We start from the raw sequence: 16,246 nt of genomic DNA on the forward strand, positions 1-16,246 counted from the left end.
TCCCACTGCATTCCACCTTGCTTTGCCACTCACTTTTAGGATCCATAATGTGTTTCATCAATCTCTACTCAAAAAATATATTGTGTACCATCACCTACCACCATCTCCAGTCATTGTGAACGGAAATTTGGAATTTCAAATAACCAAGATCGTTGATTCGCTTAGTTCGTCGGTCGCTTCAGTATCTAGTACACTGGAAGGGATACGGTCCTGAAGAGAGGATGTGGTTACCAGTATCTGACGTCCATGCAGCCAGGCTAATCCGGTCTTTTCATGTGGCACACCCTTATAAACCTGGTTTTCAGGTTCTGGAGGTGCCTTGTATAAGGGGGAATTGTTTGTTTCCATGACATAGAGCAGAGGTCCCCAACTCCAGTCCTCAAGGCCCACCAACAGGTCATGTTTTCAGGATTTCCTTAGTCTTGCCCAGGTAATAATTGCATCACCTGTGCTATACAAAGGAAATCCTGAAAACATGACCTGTTGGTGGGCCTTGAGGACTGGAGTTGGGGACCTCTGACATAGAGGAGCCAGAAGACTGCAGTGTCTGATTCCTCCTACTCCTGCACTAATTAGAAGTACTTCACCTTCATATTAAATGGTGTAAATTTCGTTTAGCAGTGCAGGGCTTCATCTGCCAGGTTGAGTTAAGGCTCTCAGCTGTGCACTGTTAGCCACTCCCATCTCCTATATAAACTGGGACCTGGCTAGCACTCATTTTCAGAGGGAGATTATGCTGCATGGCTGGAGGTTGTTGTTGGTTATTATTGGAGAAGGCATTTGTTGGACTTATCTGTGACTGTTGCTAGGTTTTGAGTGTGTGATAATTCCCTTTCTTCTCCTACTTTTGTTTTACCCCATCATCCACTCCCCAGTGCATTCCTCTGTTATAGGCGTGTTTATATCTGTATGCATGGTATTTTACCCCTGTATTACCTTGTTAGTCTGGTGTACTAGTATTTTTTGTTACCCCTGTTTGTATTACCTTGTTAGTCTGGATGGTGTACTGCGGTACACTACAATTCCCCTCTTTCCTGGATGGGGGAAGGCAAAGTATGTAGCCCTGGTGTCTTCACCATCAGAAGTAATCCGGGTAGCAGGGTGAGCTAGGATGCCCCTAGCGTTAGGGACAGAGAAGGAGCCCCTGGTCCCAGGACAACCGACAACAGAGCCATGACAGGGACATAGCTCTGGATAGGGCCCATTATACCACGAAGGGGCACATTATACCATGACTGGGATCAGGATGGGGCACATTACACCATGATGGGGCCTGGGAGCAGGGACATTATATCATGAAGGAGCACAGGATGAGGGACATTATACCAGCATGGGACACATTATACCAAAAGGAGCTCAGGATATGGCACATTATACCATGAAGTTGACCAGGATGGGGCATCTGCTATGAAGACGCCTGCGATGGGGAACATTTTATCAGGAAGGGGCCTAGGATGGGGCAGATTATAACTTGAGCCATTATACCATGAAGAGATCCAGGATAGGACACCTTAACCATAATGGGACACATTATACCATGAAGGGAACCAGGATGGGGAACATTACACCTTGAAGGGGACTAAGATGGTGCACATTATACCACAAAGGAGACCAGGATGCTGGACATTATTCCAAAAGGAGCTCAGGATAGAGCACATTATACCATGAAGGGGGCCAGGATGGAGCACATTATACAGTAGTGTTCAAAATAATAGCTGTGTGTTTAAAAACGTGAGTTATACTAGTATAAAGATTTTGCGACTATTTCTATGCATTGGGAATACTGCACACCGATTTCTAATTCAAAACATGCAGAGAAATGTATATATTTTTTTAACTACTTTACAGAAAATAAAAATGAACATTGGGCTGTTAAAAAAATAGAAGTGTATGTCTGTATTTGTCTTTGCAAACTCACAGTCATCAATATACCTAATTTGGACGTGTCTGTGCACAATGAGTCATCCACAGTTGGGCATAACCATGGATACCTAAGGAGAGGAGCTCCCCCTGGTGGCGAGTTAAGGCATAAGCCTTTTTTGAATGTTAGCCTGTGAGGCAACACTGTGAGGCAAGATTGCAAAAGATGGATCAAATTGAGCACGCTGTTGCATGTAGAGAAGCGAATCGCATACCTGCATCTTAATGAAACAGAAGATGAGCGAAATTGTCGAAGAACTGCTGATGCAGCCTGACAGAGGGTGGCCAGAGCAAGAGAAACGAATGAAGCAACTGAATCACGTAGAGCATCTAATGCTGCACGACAGTGAGCAACACGCAATGCACAAAGTGATACACATTTCACAAAAAAGAGAACACGTGTCCAAAATGCAAGAGCCACTCGACGACAGCTACAGTTAGTTACATTTGCTGCTAGAGGACTTCTCAATCATATTGATGAGACACATATTGAAGAGCACTATGCTGCAAACAGACTTTTCGATGTCAGTTCTGCCAATCTAAAAATTTCAAAGACGAAATGGCGCAGAACAAAACATTCCCTTCCTGCTGTAAGAGAGGGCGCATCTAATTACGTCCCATTCGTATGGATGATCAATTAATCAAGTAGATGAAAAGAGAGCATCAGCACTCCAATAACTTTATGGCTAATATAAGGCAATACAATAGCTCTCTTGCTTTGGCATCAATGGGAGCAGAAGTAGCGCCACCTCCTGGGCATGGTCCATACTGTTTTCGAATTCATGGAAAAATTTAACACAGAACTGCCCCATTGCATCCCGCTGTGGGAAGTACTCCCAAGTTTGCACAGATTTATGTCTTGGACAGGGAAGAAGCATTAAGTACAAGAATTCAAGCAAATAAAAAGTGCCTCCCAGCACTGCTATCATCTCTTGGAGAGAAAATGAAAGCAATTAAACCACTCGCAAGAGCCTTCACAATGATGAGGGAATTTGAAATCGAGGAAGAGAGGATTGCTGAATTAGAAAATAGCGATCCACTCGAAATAATCAATTATAAATGACTACAATGATGACCAGAGGCGCTACAATGCACCAAGGTGCAATGAAGAAACTATAATTTATCAAAATGCAATAGGGACATCAGAGTTCACCTCAAGAGTGAAAACCAAACTGTTCAAATCAGCTTTCTTCACAGAAACTGTGATGCAATGACACATCGACTTCTATTCCAATATTGGGACAGTGGATGGACAATAATTTTGACAACTCCAATTGCCCTAAGTGTGCAACATCAAGGAATTGGTGACATTCATCTACCATCCATACCAGTGGATCAAGATCGACAAGAAAAAAATCACCCTGTTGCAGTACTATGCATACAGGCTTGCCATTCGTGACGAGTTCAATCTCCTTCTAAATGCTGGGAAGTTGACGCAACAATTTATCGTTGACAGTTACGTCAAATTTGAATCCGACAGGATCAAATATATAAAACAAAATCAAAAGGCATTATGTGTTGACAGTTATGCCGGCGTTATGGATCACATCCATAATGCTGCATTGCACCAAGGGCTAAAAGCTGGGACACCAGTAATTTTACCATCCACTTTCATTGGAAGCCCAAGAGCTATACAGCAAAATTACCAAGACACCATGACAATTGCTGAAAATTCGGAAAGCCAGATCTTTTTGTTACGATGACCTGTAACCCAAAGTGCAAAGAAATTACTGAAAACTTAGAACCATGGCAAAGGCCAGCGTTCAAACCAGATTTGGTTGCAGAAGTGTTTAAAATCAAACTCCAAGCCGTGCTTGACGAGATTTTGAAAAACCAAATTTTTGGCCGTGTAGTTGCCTATGTGCATGTAATAGAATTTCAAAAGCGTGGACTACCACACGCTCACATGCTCTTAACCCCTTTCTGACCTCGGACGGGATAGTACGTCTGAGGTCAGAACCCCCGCTTTGATGCAGTGCTCCGGTGGTGAGCCTGCATCAAAGCCGGGACATGTCAGCTGTTTTGAACAGCTGACATGTGTCCGCAACAGCGGCGGGTGAAGTCGCGATTCACCCGCCGCTATTAACTAGTTAAATACTGCTGTCAAACGCTGACAGCGGCATTTAATCGGCGTTTCCGGACGGAAATGAGCGCATCGCTGACCTCCGTCACATGATCGGGCGTCAGCGATGCATCAGAATGGTAACCATAGAGGTCCTTGAGACCTCTATGGTTACTGATCCTGGCTAGCTGTGAGCGCCACCCTGTGGTCGGTGCTCACAGCACACCTGCATTTCTGCTACATAGCAGCGATCTGATGATCGCTGCTATGCAGCAGAGCCGATCGAGTGGTGCCAGCTTCTAGCCTCCCATGGAGGCTATTGAAGCATGGAAAAAGTAAAAGAAAAAAGTAAAAAAACATTGTGAAAAAATAAAAAAAATATAAAAGTTTAAATCACCTCCCTTTCGCCCCATTCAAAATAAATCAATAAAAAAAAAATCAAACCTACACATATTTGGTATCGCCGCGTTCAGATTCGCCCGATCTATCAATAAAAAAAGGATTAACCTGATCACTAAACGGCGTAGAGAGAAAAAAATTAAAAACGCCAGAATTACGTTTTTTTGGTTGCCGCGACATTGCATTAAAATGCAATAACGGGCGATCAAAAGAACGTATCTGCACCAAAATGGTATCATTAAAAATGCCAGCTCAGCACGCAAAAAATAAGTCCCCCACCGACCCCAGATCATGAAGAATGGAGACGCTACGGGTATCGGAAAATGGCACTTTTTTTTTTTAGCAAAGTTTGGAAATTTTTTTCACCACTTACCATAGATAAAAGAGAACCTAGACATATTTGGTTTCTATGAACTCGTAATGACCTGGAGAATCATAATGGCAAGTCAGTTTTAGCATTTAGTGAACCTAGTAAAAAAGCCTTTTTTTGCAATTTCACCGCACTTGGAATTTTTTTCCTATTTTCTAGTACATGACATGCTAAAACCAATGATGTCGTTCAAAAGTACAACTTGTTTCGCAAGAAATAAGCCCTCACATGGCTATATTGATGGAAAAATAAAAAGTTATGGCTCTGGGAAGGAGGGGAGCGAAAAATGAACCCGGAAAAACGGAATATCCCAAGGTCATGAAGGGGCCTCGGTGAGGAAGATAAACCGAGGGACATAAAAATAATTGATGAATTGGTCTCTGCTGAAATCCCAAATGAGACATCAAATCCAAAACTGCATGAGGCCGTGATGAAGCACATGATTCATGGCTCATGTGGCGAAGATCAACCTGGTGCTATATGCATGACAGTTGGTCAATGCGCAAAAAATTCCCAAAGGAATTTAATACAGAGATAAACCCCAATGTTGATGGTTATCCACAGTACCGTTGATACAAAACTGGGAAAACCAAATCGACAATAGATGGGTAGTTCCATACATCCCTTCTTTATTGCTCAAGTACAATTGCCAGATCAATGTTGAGATATGTGCTTCAATAAAAAGTGTTAAATATCTTTTCAAATATGTATACAAAGGACATGACTGTGCAAATATCAAGTTTGATCCATTAAACTGGAATGAACTAGCCATGTACCTAGATTCTCGATATATAAGCGCCCCTGAGGGCATGTGGAGAATCAGAAAAAATAAAATGCATGAAACTTCACATACCATTAAAAGGCTTGCTGTTCACCTTCAAAACATGCATCAAGTGTTTTTCCAAGATGGTAATGTGGATATGGTTATTTCAGACTCAAAAGCCTCTACTCTGCAGGCTTATTTAGAGCTAAACAGAGTTGATGCTTCCGCCCATCAGTATTTGTACAGTGAAATCCCTGAACACTATGTCTGGGATAGAAAAGCTGTACTAGAAGGATGGAAAAAAATGACGGGCTCAATTTGGGAAAATAATTGCCTGAATGTATACAGTCTCTTTAACAGATGGTGAGCTGTATTACCTAAGACTCCTTTTACTTCACATAAGAGGAGCAAAGTGTTATGCTGACTTAAGAACTGTCAATGGAGTCGTACATGACACGTATAAAAATGTGTGCATTGATCTTCATCTTTTGGAAGATGATCCCCAATGGGAAGATGGCATAACGGATGCAATCGCTTTCCAAATGCCCTACCAACTTTACGAATTATTTGCTATAATTTGTATATATGGGGAACCAGCTAAACCATTGGCATTATGGCAAAAATATAATACCAAATCTATGGAGGATTACACCAGGCGGTATACTCCAGAAATTGCTCAGAAACTGGATCTTCATGATATTAATGAAGTGCTCTTAAGCAATAAAAAGTCCTGTGCTGACTACGGATTGCCAACTCCAGTAAATGTTCCAGATGAAATACTGGACCAACTGAATTATGCTGTAAAAAAGCAAGAGGCTGAGCAATTAAAAGCTATGCTTAATGAAGCTCAGAAATCAGATTTCCATGCAATTATGCAAGCAGTCAATGCTGCATCACAGCCAGACGACACTAGCTCACACTGTTTTTTCCTGGACGGCCCAGGAGGCAGTGGGAAGACATTTTTGCACAACTGCTTGCACAAGACACTCCAAGCAAAAAAGAAGTCTGTTTGCTCAGTAGCCTACACTGGATTGGCGGCTACATTACCGCAAAATGGTAGCACCTACCATTCCAAGTTTGGCCTTGGAATTACAACAAATGAGACCACAGTGTCAAAAATTAAGCCAACCTCACTTCAAGTAAAGGAGCTTAGGGAGTCATCTGTCGTTATTTGGGACATAGTAGCAATGACTCCCTGTCTTAATATGAATGCTGTGGATAATGTGCTCCAAGACATATGTGGAAAAAAAGACCATTTCATGAACGGTGCTGACTTTCGTCAAACCCTACCAATAGTGGAAGGTGGAAAAAGAGCCCAAATTGTACAGTCCAACATTAAACACTCAAAATCCTGGAATCAGTTTTCACAGTTCCAGTTACAACAGAATATGAGAACGTCTCAGGATGAGGTTGAGTACAACTCATGGTTAATAAAACTTGGCAATGGAGAGTTGTCAAATGTATATGGTCACCAGAAGGCACAATTGAAATCCCGAATTCTTTTATTGAAGAAGGTGATTTAATTACAGCTATTTTTGGCGACAATTGAAATTACGATGCATTGGTAGAAGCAATTGCCAATAAAGCAATTCTTATGCCATTGAATGATGACGTTCACGCCTTGAAAGACAAAATTCTTTGTCAAGTTAAAGGTGAACACTGGACATGTCGCTCCCTCTGTCTACACAATTGCTGAAGAGGAGGGTGTGATTTTCACAGATTACCCTGTAGAGATTTTTAACTCTGTGAATCCCACTGGGATGCCTCCTCATGAACTAAAGCTGAAACCAGGAGCTGTAATTATGTTCCTGCATAATCTTAACAGAAAGCATGGCCTTTGTAATGACACAAGGCTTTGTGTGAAAAGCTTAAAAGCAAACGTTATTTCATGCCGATGCTTTAAAAGGAAAAGCAAAAGGTCAGACAGTTCTAAAGGTACCGTCACATTAAGCGACGCTGCAGCGTTATAGACAACGATGCCGATCGCTGCAGCGTCGCTGTTTAGTCGTTGTGTGGTCGCTGGAGAGCTGTCACACAGACAGCTCTCCAGCGACCGACGATGCCGAAGTCCCCAGGTAACCAGGGTAAACATCGGGTTACTAAGGGCAGGGCCACGCTTAGTAACCCGATGTTTACCCTGGTTACCATTGTAAATGTAAAAAAAAAAAAAAACACTACATACTTATATTCCGGTGTCTGTGGCGTCCCCCGGCGTCAGCTTCCCTGCACTGTGTAAGTGCCGGCTGTAAAGCACAGCGGTGACGTCACCGCTGTGCTCTGCTTTACGGCCGGCCGGCGCTGACACAGTGCAGGGAAGCTGACGCCGGGGGACGCGACAGACACCGGAATGTGAGTATGTAGTGTTTTTTTTACATTTACAATGGTAATCAGGGTAAATATCGGGTTACTAAGCGCGGCCCTGCGCTTAGTAACCCGATGTTTAACCTGGTTACAAGTGAACACATCGCTGGATCGGCGTCACACACGCCGATTCAGCGATGTCAGCGGGAGATCCAGCGACGAAATAAAGTTCTGGCCTTCTAGCTCCGACCAGCGATGTCACAGCAGGATCCTGATCGCTGCTGCGTGTCAAACACAACGATATCGCTATCCAGGACGCTGCAACGTCACGGATCGCTATCGTTCTAAAGTTGCTCAGTTTGAAGGTACCTTTATTCCAAGAACTGACCTGATTTTCAAAGATAAAAACTTGCCAGTCCAGATGCGATGGCGTGAGTTTCCTGTCATGTTGGCTTTTGCAATGACCATCAATAAATCTCAGGGACAGTCCTTAGATATTGTAGGAATTTATTTGCCTCTCCCAGTGTTTTCACAAGAGCAGTTACATGTGGCTTTCTTCAGGGGAAGGAAAAGCCAACAAATAAGGGTCAAAATATTTGAGACACAGAAGCAGGGTAAACTTATTCCTAATGTTGACAAATGGTTTACTGTCAGCTGTGTGTACAAAGAAGTCTTTTATTAAGCTTTTTAACAATTGTAAAAGCCAATAAATGTTGTACACAAAAGCGGAACTAACTCCTAGGTGCGGTCTACGGACCAAACATTGTGCATGGGCAGGGCCTTGGGGCTCAACCATGTGAAATAGCTTATGCTCAGGAACATTGAGAAATAGCGCTATTGGATAGCTCTACCAGTTCATGTCCTTTAGGAATAGGGCTATGGATATCTCTACCCGTTCACTTTCTTCATGGATAGCGCTATCGGATAGCTCTACCCGAACAGTATTAACCATAGATCTTTTTTTTTGGCAGAAGAGGTACACCAGGTATTTATGTTTGCTATTAGTCTGCACATACGCCAGTCTGGTGCCTGGGTACACCCAATTTCGTGGTTCGTAATCACCGAGCAATCACACGTATGTACTATTTTTTTTATGACTATTCAGCATTTCCATGAATCACAACCTAATATTCAGTTGTATACCCACAGTTTTTTAGAACTGCTTCACATCTGTTGCATATAGTAAATCAACTTCTAGCACCTGTCATCTGTTATTCCAGCCCAGGAAGCTTGGACTGCACAATTTTTTTGTATTTGCTGGGTTTACCTCAAATGGCATTTTTGATGTCACACTACAAGTGATGCATCAGATTAAGGATTGGGCTGGCCACTCTGTGATCTCAATTTTGCTGGACTGGAGCAAAGATTTAGCCGGTTTACTGGTGTGTTTAGAGTCGTTGTCTTGTTGAAACACCCATTTCAAGGGCATATCCTATTCAGCGTAAGGCAGCATGACCTCTTCAAGTATTTTAATATAGGAAAACTGTTCCATGATCCCTGGTATGTGGTAAATAGGTCCGGCACTATAGTAAAAGAATCATGCCCATATCATGATTAGTGATGGTCGAACCCCCAAATGTTCAGGATCGGAGGGTTCACCCGAGTTTTTTGTAAACTTTGAGTTCGGGGCTGGAGATGACACGAACTTGCATCCGAACCCTGAACTCGGACTTTACATATATGGGATGGGGAGCTATAAAAAAGGCAGAAAATTAATAATAAACATTATAATTATTCTTACTCAGAGAGGCCCGACGCCTGCGCACTGCAGTACTTTGCTCTGCCCTCAACAGGGCAGACAAAGTACGCCTGCGCAAGAGCCGTGGCGTGAAGACCAGAAGACAACGCCATGGAATGAAGATGGGAGGCGCCGGAGCGGACCTGAGACACCAATTTGACCAGACCACAGCGGGACCGCCCCTGGGCGAGTATAATCTAACCTCTTTTTCTCCTCTTTCAGGTTACATCTGGGGCTTATCTACAGCATTACAGAATGCTGTAGATAAGCCCCTGATGACGGTGAGCTTACCTCACCATCGATTTTGGGGGTGACAGGTTCCCTTTAACCCCTTTACCCCCAAGGGTGGTTTGCACGTTAATGACCAGGCCAATTTTTACAATTCTCACCACTGTCCCTTTATGAGGTTATCACTCTGGAACGCTTCAACGGATCCCAGTGATTCTGACAATGTTTTCTCGTGACATATTGTACTTCATGATGGTGGTAAAATTTCTTTGATATTACCTGCGTTTATTTGTGAAAAAACGGAAATTTGGCGAAAATTTAGAAAATTTCGCAATTTTCCAACTTTGAATTTTTATGCAATTAAATCACAGAGATATGTCACACAAAATACTTAGTACGTAACATTTCCCACATGTCTACTTTACATCAGCACAATTTTGGAACCAAAATTTTTTTTTGTTAGAGTTATAAGGGTTAAAAGTTGACCAGCATTTTCCCATTTTTACAACACCAATTTTTTTAGGGACCACATCTCATTTGAAGTCATTTTGAGGGCTCTATGATAGAAAATACCCCAGTGTGACACCATTCTAAAAACTGCACCCCTCAAGGTGCTCAAAACCACATTCAAGAAGTTTATTAACCCTTCAGGTGTTTCACAGGAATTTTTGGAATGTTTAAATTAAAATTAGCATTTAACTTTTTTTCACAAAAAATTACTTCAGCTCCAATTTGTTTTATTTTACCAAGGGTAACAGGAGAAAATGGACCACAAAAGTTGTTGTACAATTTGTCCTGAGTACACCGATACCCCATATGTGGGGGGGGGGGGAACCACCATTTGGGTGCATGGGAGGGCTCGGAAGGGAAGGAGCGCAGACTTAGATGGAATGGTCTGCAGGCGTCACATTGCGTTTGCAGAGCCCCTAATGTACCTAAACAGTAGAAACTCCCCACAAGTGACCCCATATTGGAAATTAGACCCCCTAAGGAACTTATCTAGATGTGTTGTGAAAACTTTGAGCCCCCAAGTGTTTCACTGCAGTTTATAACGCAGAGCCGTGAAAATAAAAAATCTTTATTTTTCCCACAACAATTATTTTTTAGCCCCCAGTTTTGTATTTTCCCAAGGGTAACAGGAGAAATTGGACCCCAAAAGTTGTTGTCCAATTTGTCCTGAGTACTCTAATACCCCATATGTTGGGGTAAACCCCTGTTTGGGCACACGGGAGAGCTCGGAAGGGAAGGAGCACTGTTTTACTTTTTCAACGCAGAATTGGCTGGCATTGAGATCGGATGCCATGTTGCGTTTGGAGAGCCCCTGATGTGCCTAAACAGTGGAAACCCCCCAATTATAACTGAAACCCTAATCCAAACAGACCCCTAACCCTAATCCCAACGGTAACCCTAACCACACCTCTAACCCAGACACACCCCTAACCCTAATCCCAACCCTATTCCCAACCGTAAATGTAATCCAAACCCTAACTTTAGCCCCAAACCTAACTTTAGCCCCAATCCTAGCCCTAATCCTAACCCTATCCCTAACCCTAATGGGAAAATGAAAATAAATACATTTTTTTAATTTTTCCCTAACTAAGGGGGTGATGAAGGGGGGTTTGATTTACTTTTATAGCGTTTTTTTTAGCGGTTTTTTATGATTGGCAGCCGTCACACACTGAAAGACACTTTTTAATGCAAAAAATATTTTTGGCGTTACCATATTTTGAGAGCTATAATTTTTCCATATTTGAGTCCACAGAGTAATGTGAGGTCTTGTTTTTTGCGGGACGAGTTGACGTTTTTACTGGTAACATTTTCGGGCACGTGACATTTTTTGATCGCTTTTTATTCTGATTTTTGTGAGGCAGAATAACCAAAAAACAGCTGTTCATGAATTTCTTTTGGGGGAGGCGTTTATACCGTTCCGCGTTTGGTAAAACTGATAAAGCTGTTTTATTCTTCGGGTCAGTACGATTACAGCGATACCTCATTTATATCATTTTTTTATGTTTTGGCGCTTTTATAAGATAAAAACTATTTTATAGAAAAAATAATTATTTTTGCATCGCTTTATTCTGAGGACTATAACTTTTCTATTTTTTTTGCTGATGATGCTGTATGGTGGCTCGTTTTTTGCGGGACAAGATGACATTTTCAGCGGTACCATGGATATTTATATCTGTCTTTTTGATCGCGTGTTATTCCACTCTTTGTTTGGTGGTATGATAATAAAGCGTTGTTTTTTGCCTCTTTTTTTTTTTTCTTACCGTGTTTACTGAAGGGGTTAACTAGTGGGACAGTTTTATAGGTTGGGTCGTTACGGACGCGGCGATACTAAATATGTGTACCATTATTGTTTGTTTTTTTATTTAGATAAAGAAATGTATTTATGGGAATAATATTTTTTCCCATTATTTAGGAATTTTTTATTTATTTATTTTTTTTTTACACATGTGGACATTTTTTAAAAAACTTTTTTACTTTGTCCCGGGGGGGACATCACAGATCGTTGATCTGACAGATTGCACAGCACTCTGTCAGATCAGCGATCTGACTTAGAGAACTGCAGGCTTACCAAGCGCCTGCTCTGAGCAGGCACTTGGTGAGCCACCTCCCTCCCTGCAGGACCTGGGTGCCACGGCCATTTTGGATCCAGCCTGCTGCAGGGATGGGAGGTAGGAGACCCTCGGAGCAACGCGATCACATCGCGTTGCTGCGGGGGTCTCAGGGAAGCCTGCAGGGAGCCCCCTCCCTGCGCGATGCTTCCCTGTACCGCCGTCACACCGCGATCATGTTTGATCGCGGTGTGCCAGGGGTTAATGTGCCGGGGGCGGTCCATGACCGCTCCTGGCACATAGTGCCGGATGTCAGCTGCGATAGCCGTGAGCGCAGCCGATCGCGCTGGACGTACTATTCCATCCATGGGAATTAAGGCCCACCCCACATGGACGGAATAGTAAGTCCAATGACAGAAAGGGGTTAAAGATTTTTCTGTATTTTCATGACTGAAAATTGTACATTCACACTGAAGGCATCAAAACTATGAATTAACACTTGTGGAATTATATACTTAACAAAAAAGTGTGAAACAACAGAAAATATTTATTAGATTCTAGGTTCTTCAAAGTAGCCACCTTTTGCTTTGATGACTACTTTGCACAAGCCGGCAAGAAATTCTCGCCATACGGATGTCACACAAATGCTTAGAAAATCGCATCCTCGCATTGCACACGGATGACATACGGATCACTGTTCGGGGAACATTTCTGCGATTCTCGTACGTGTTAAACGGACTGTATTTTTATACATTAAGTGTGACTCTAGCCTCTTAGGAGCAGTGTAGCAAGTATGACATGGCCGATTCACTCTCCTGATGTACACCAACTATTCCATACTGACCCTATTCACTATAATGGAGGATTCATGTTGCATTGTCACTTAACCCCTTCATGACCTTGGGATTTTCCATTTTTCCGTGTTAGTTTTTCACTCCCCTCCTTCTCAGAGCCATAACTTTTTTATTTTTCCGTCAATATGGCCATGTGAAAGCTTATTTTTTCCGAAACAAGCTGTACTTTTGAACGACATCATTGGTTTTAGCATGTCGTGTACTAGAAAACGGGAAAAAATTCCAAGTGCGGTGAAGTTTAAAAAAAAAGTGCAATCTCACGCTTGTTTTTTGTTTGGCTTTTTGCTAGGTTCACTAAATGCTAAAACTGACCTGTCATTATGTTTCTCCAGGTCATTACGAGTTCATAGACACCTAACATGACTAGGTTATTTTTTATCTAAGTGGTGAAAAAAATTCCAAACTTTGCTAAAAAAAAAAAAAAAAAATTTTGCCATTTTCCGATACCCGTAGCGTCTCCATTTTTCATGATCTGGGGTCGGTTTAATGATACCATTTCGGTGCAGACACGTTTTTTTGATCGCCCGCTATTGCATTTTAATGAAATGTCGCGGCGACCAAAAAAACGTAATTCTGGCGTTTCGAATTTTTTTCTCGCTACGCTGTTTAGCGATCAGGTTAATGGGTTTTTTTATTGATAGATCAGGCGATTCTGAACGCGGCGCTACCAAATATGTGTAGGTTTGATTTTTTTTTATTGATTTATTTTGAATGGGGCGAAAGAGGGGTGATTTAAACTTTTATACTTTTTTAATTTTTTTTCACTTTTTTTTTTACTTTTGCCATGCTTCAATAGCCTCCATGGGAGGCTAGAAGCCGGCACAACGCGATCGGCACTGCTACATAGCAGCGATCATTAGATCGCTGCTATGCAGCAGAATTGCAGGTGTTCTATGAGCACCGACCACAGGGTGGCGCTCACAGCTATCCGGGATCAGTAACCATAGAGGTCTCAAGGACCTCTATGATTACTCTGCAGAAGCATCGCTGACCCCCGATCATGTGACGGGGTCAGCGATGCGCTCATTTCCGGCCGCCCGGCCGGAAGCGCCGGTTAAATGCCGCTGTCAGCGTTTGACAGCGGCATTTAACTAGTTAATAGCGGCGGGTCAATTGTGATTTCACCCGCCGCTATTGTGGGCACATGTCAACTGTACAAAACAGCTGACATGTCCAGGCTTTGATGCGGGCTCACCGCCGGAGCCCGCATCAAAGCGGGGGTTCTGACCTCGGACGTACTATCCCGTCCGAGGTCAGAAAGGGGTTAAAGTAAAACCTAAAACATGCTCCCATTATTTTTTAACTAGATCTGTGACAGTAGAACATTGATATCTACTGAAAATGTATGTCCCAAGCCCTTTCTAAAGGAATAAGAATAGACGGAAACAGAGTGCAGTGATTTACTATCGCTTCACTGTTTATTTAACTACAGAAATCTGTCAGTAAAATTACAGTAAAAAGATATAGAATTGATTAGAAATGACAGACAATTTTTATACAACCATGTCTTGACATTTTTTTCCCTCAATTTTGTTTTAAACACCGTTAATTGCATCCCAGTGGTTCTGTTTAATTAGCCTTTAAAAACGGCCTTTTCCAAGGCATCCTCCTTATCACTGTATTCAACGTGAGCTGGGTAGTTAGTGCAGTCATAGCGTCCACATGTTCTGACATATTCAAGGAAGTCTGGAGCCCCAGGACACACAACGTTGTCTGCTAGGATCACAGATCCCGTCTTGATCACACCACATTCCTATTCAAGTTGCAGAAGAAGACACAATTACATGTACAAATAGTCATAAAAGAATACAACACAATGCACTAGAGCAAATGGTTACTGCATTTTATGTCAAGTAAGGCCGTGAAACATGGACCATCCTCGCACCAAAAGACCTGGCCTGACTTTGCAGCCTCTAGACCTGAGCTAACTGCCTCCTACAGGCCCATGATGTACAGTAGTTAGCTCAGGGTGGGAAGCCAAGGCATTGAAGCCAGGTCTCATGATGTGAGGATGGTCCATTTTTCACAGATGTGGCCTAATTTAGAATGAAATGATTAATCATACTCAGGTTTTGCAGTGGATTTAAAAGGGTTGTCCCATGAACAAAAGTTGATTTTAATCAAAAGATCTTGGAATAATAATAATTTCCACATTTCGATGTGTTAACAAAAAATGTTCCCGTGCTGAGATAATCTTATAAATGTGCTCCTGCTGTTTACTGTGTAATGGCTGTGTCAGACTGATCATACCACAGCTACTGGGCAGTGGGGGAAGCAAGAAAGTATATAGACATTACAGCATGGGATCACAGCTGATTCTTTTTGTGAAGTAAAATTTTCCCTTAACCCTGCTGTTCTGTTCGGTCTGGGGAGACCTATTTTGAACTTTGGTATTTTTTGGGGTGTTCAAGATGCGGTTCTGAAACTTGTGGTTGATTGACTTAAATGAGGATGGGTCGGTCGGCCACGGGTTTCAGAGCCGCATCTTGAATATTTTAAAGAATATTGAAGTTCAAAGTCGGTCATTTTTGACCAACAGAACAGCAGGGTTAAGGTACCGTCACACTCAGCAACTTTCCAACGATCACGACCAGCGATACGACCTGGCCGTGATCGTTGGAAAGTCCTTGTGTGGTCGCTGGAGAGCGGTCACACAGACAGCTCTCCAGCGACCAACGATGCCGAAGTCCCCGGGTAACCAGGGTAAACATCGGGTTACTAAGCGCAGGGCCAGGCTTAGTAACCCGATGTTTACCCTGGTTACCATTGTAAATGTAAAAAAAACCAAAACACTACATACTTACATTCCGGTGCCTGTCACGTCCCCGACGTCCACTTCCCTGCACTCCTGCATCCTGTGTAAGCGCCGGCCGTAAAGCAGAGCGGTGACGTCACCGCTGTGCTCTGCTTTACGGCCGGCCGGCGCTGACACAGGATGCAGGAGGAGTGCAGGGAAGCGGACGCCGGGGACGTGACAGGCACCAGGATGTGAGTATGTGGTTTGTTTTTTTTTTACATTTACAATGGTAACCAGGGTAAACATTGGGTTACTA

The 16,246-nt window shown here is 42.7% G+C and overlaps 1 protein-coding gene across 1 annotated transcript in view; it reads right to left on the minus strand.

The window, feature by feature from the left end:
* Positions 1-14,584: 14,584 nt before the first annotated feature.
* Positions 14,585-16,246, minus strand: part of LOC138669665 (catechol O-methyltransferase-like) — a 115,254-nt gene continuing 113,592 nt past the window's right edge. The window contains exon 5 of the mRNA XM_069756331.1: positions 14,585-14,946. Within this exon, the coding sequence (XP_069612432.1) occupies positions 14,767-14,946 (180 nt within the window). The 3' untranslated portion in view covers positions 14,585-14,766. The remainder of the gene's footprint in view (positions 14,947-16,246) is intronic.

Source organism: Ranitomeya imitator, chromosome 1 (assembly GCF_032444005.1).
Source record: "Ranitomeya imitator isolate aRanImi1 chromosome 1, aRanImi1.pri, whole genome shotgun sequence".
Classification (NCBI taxonomy): Eukaryota; Metazoa; Chordata; class Amphibia; order Anura; family Dendrobatidae; genus Ranitomeya; species Ranitomeya imitator.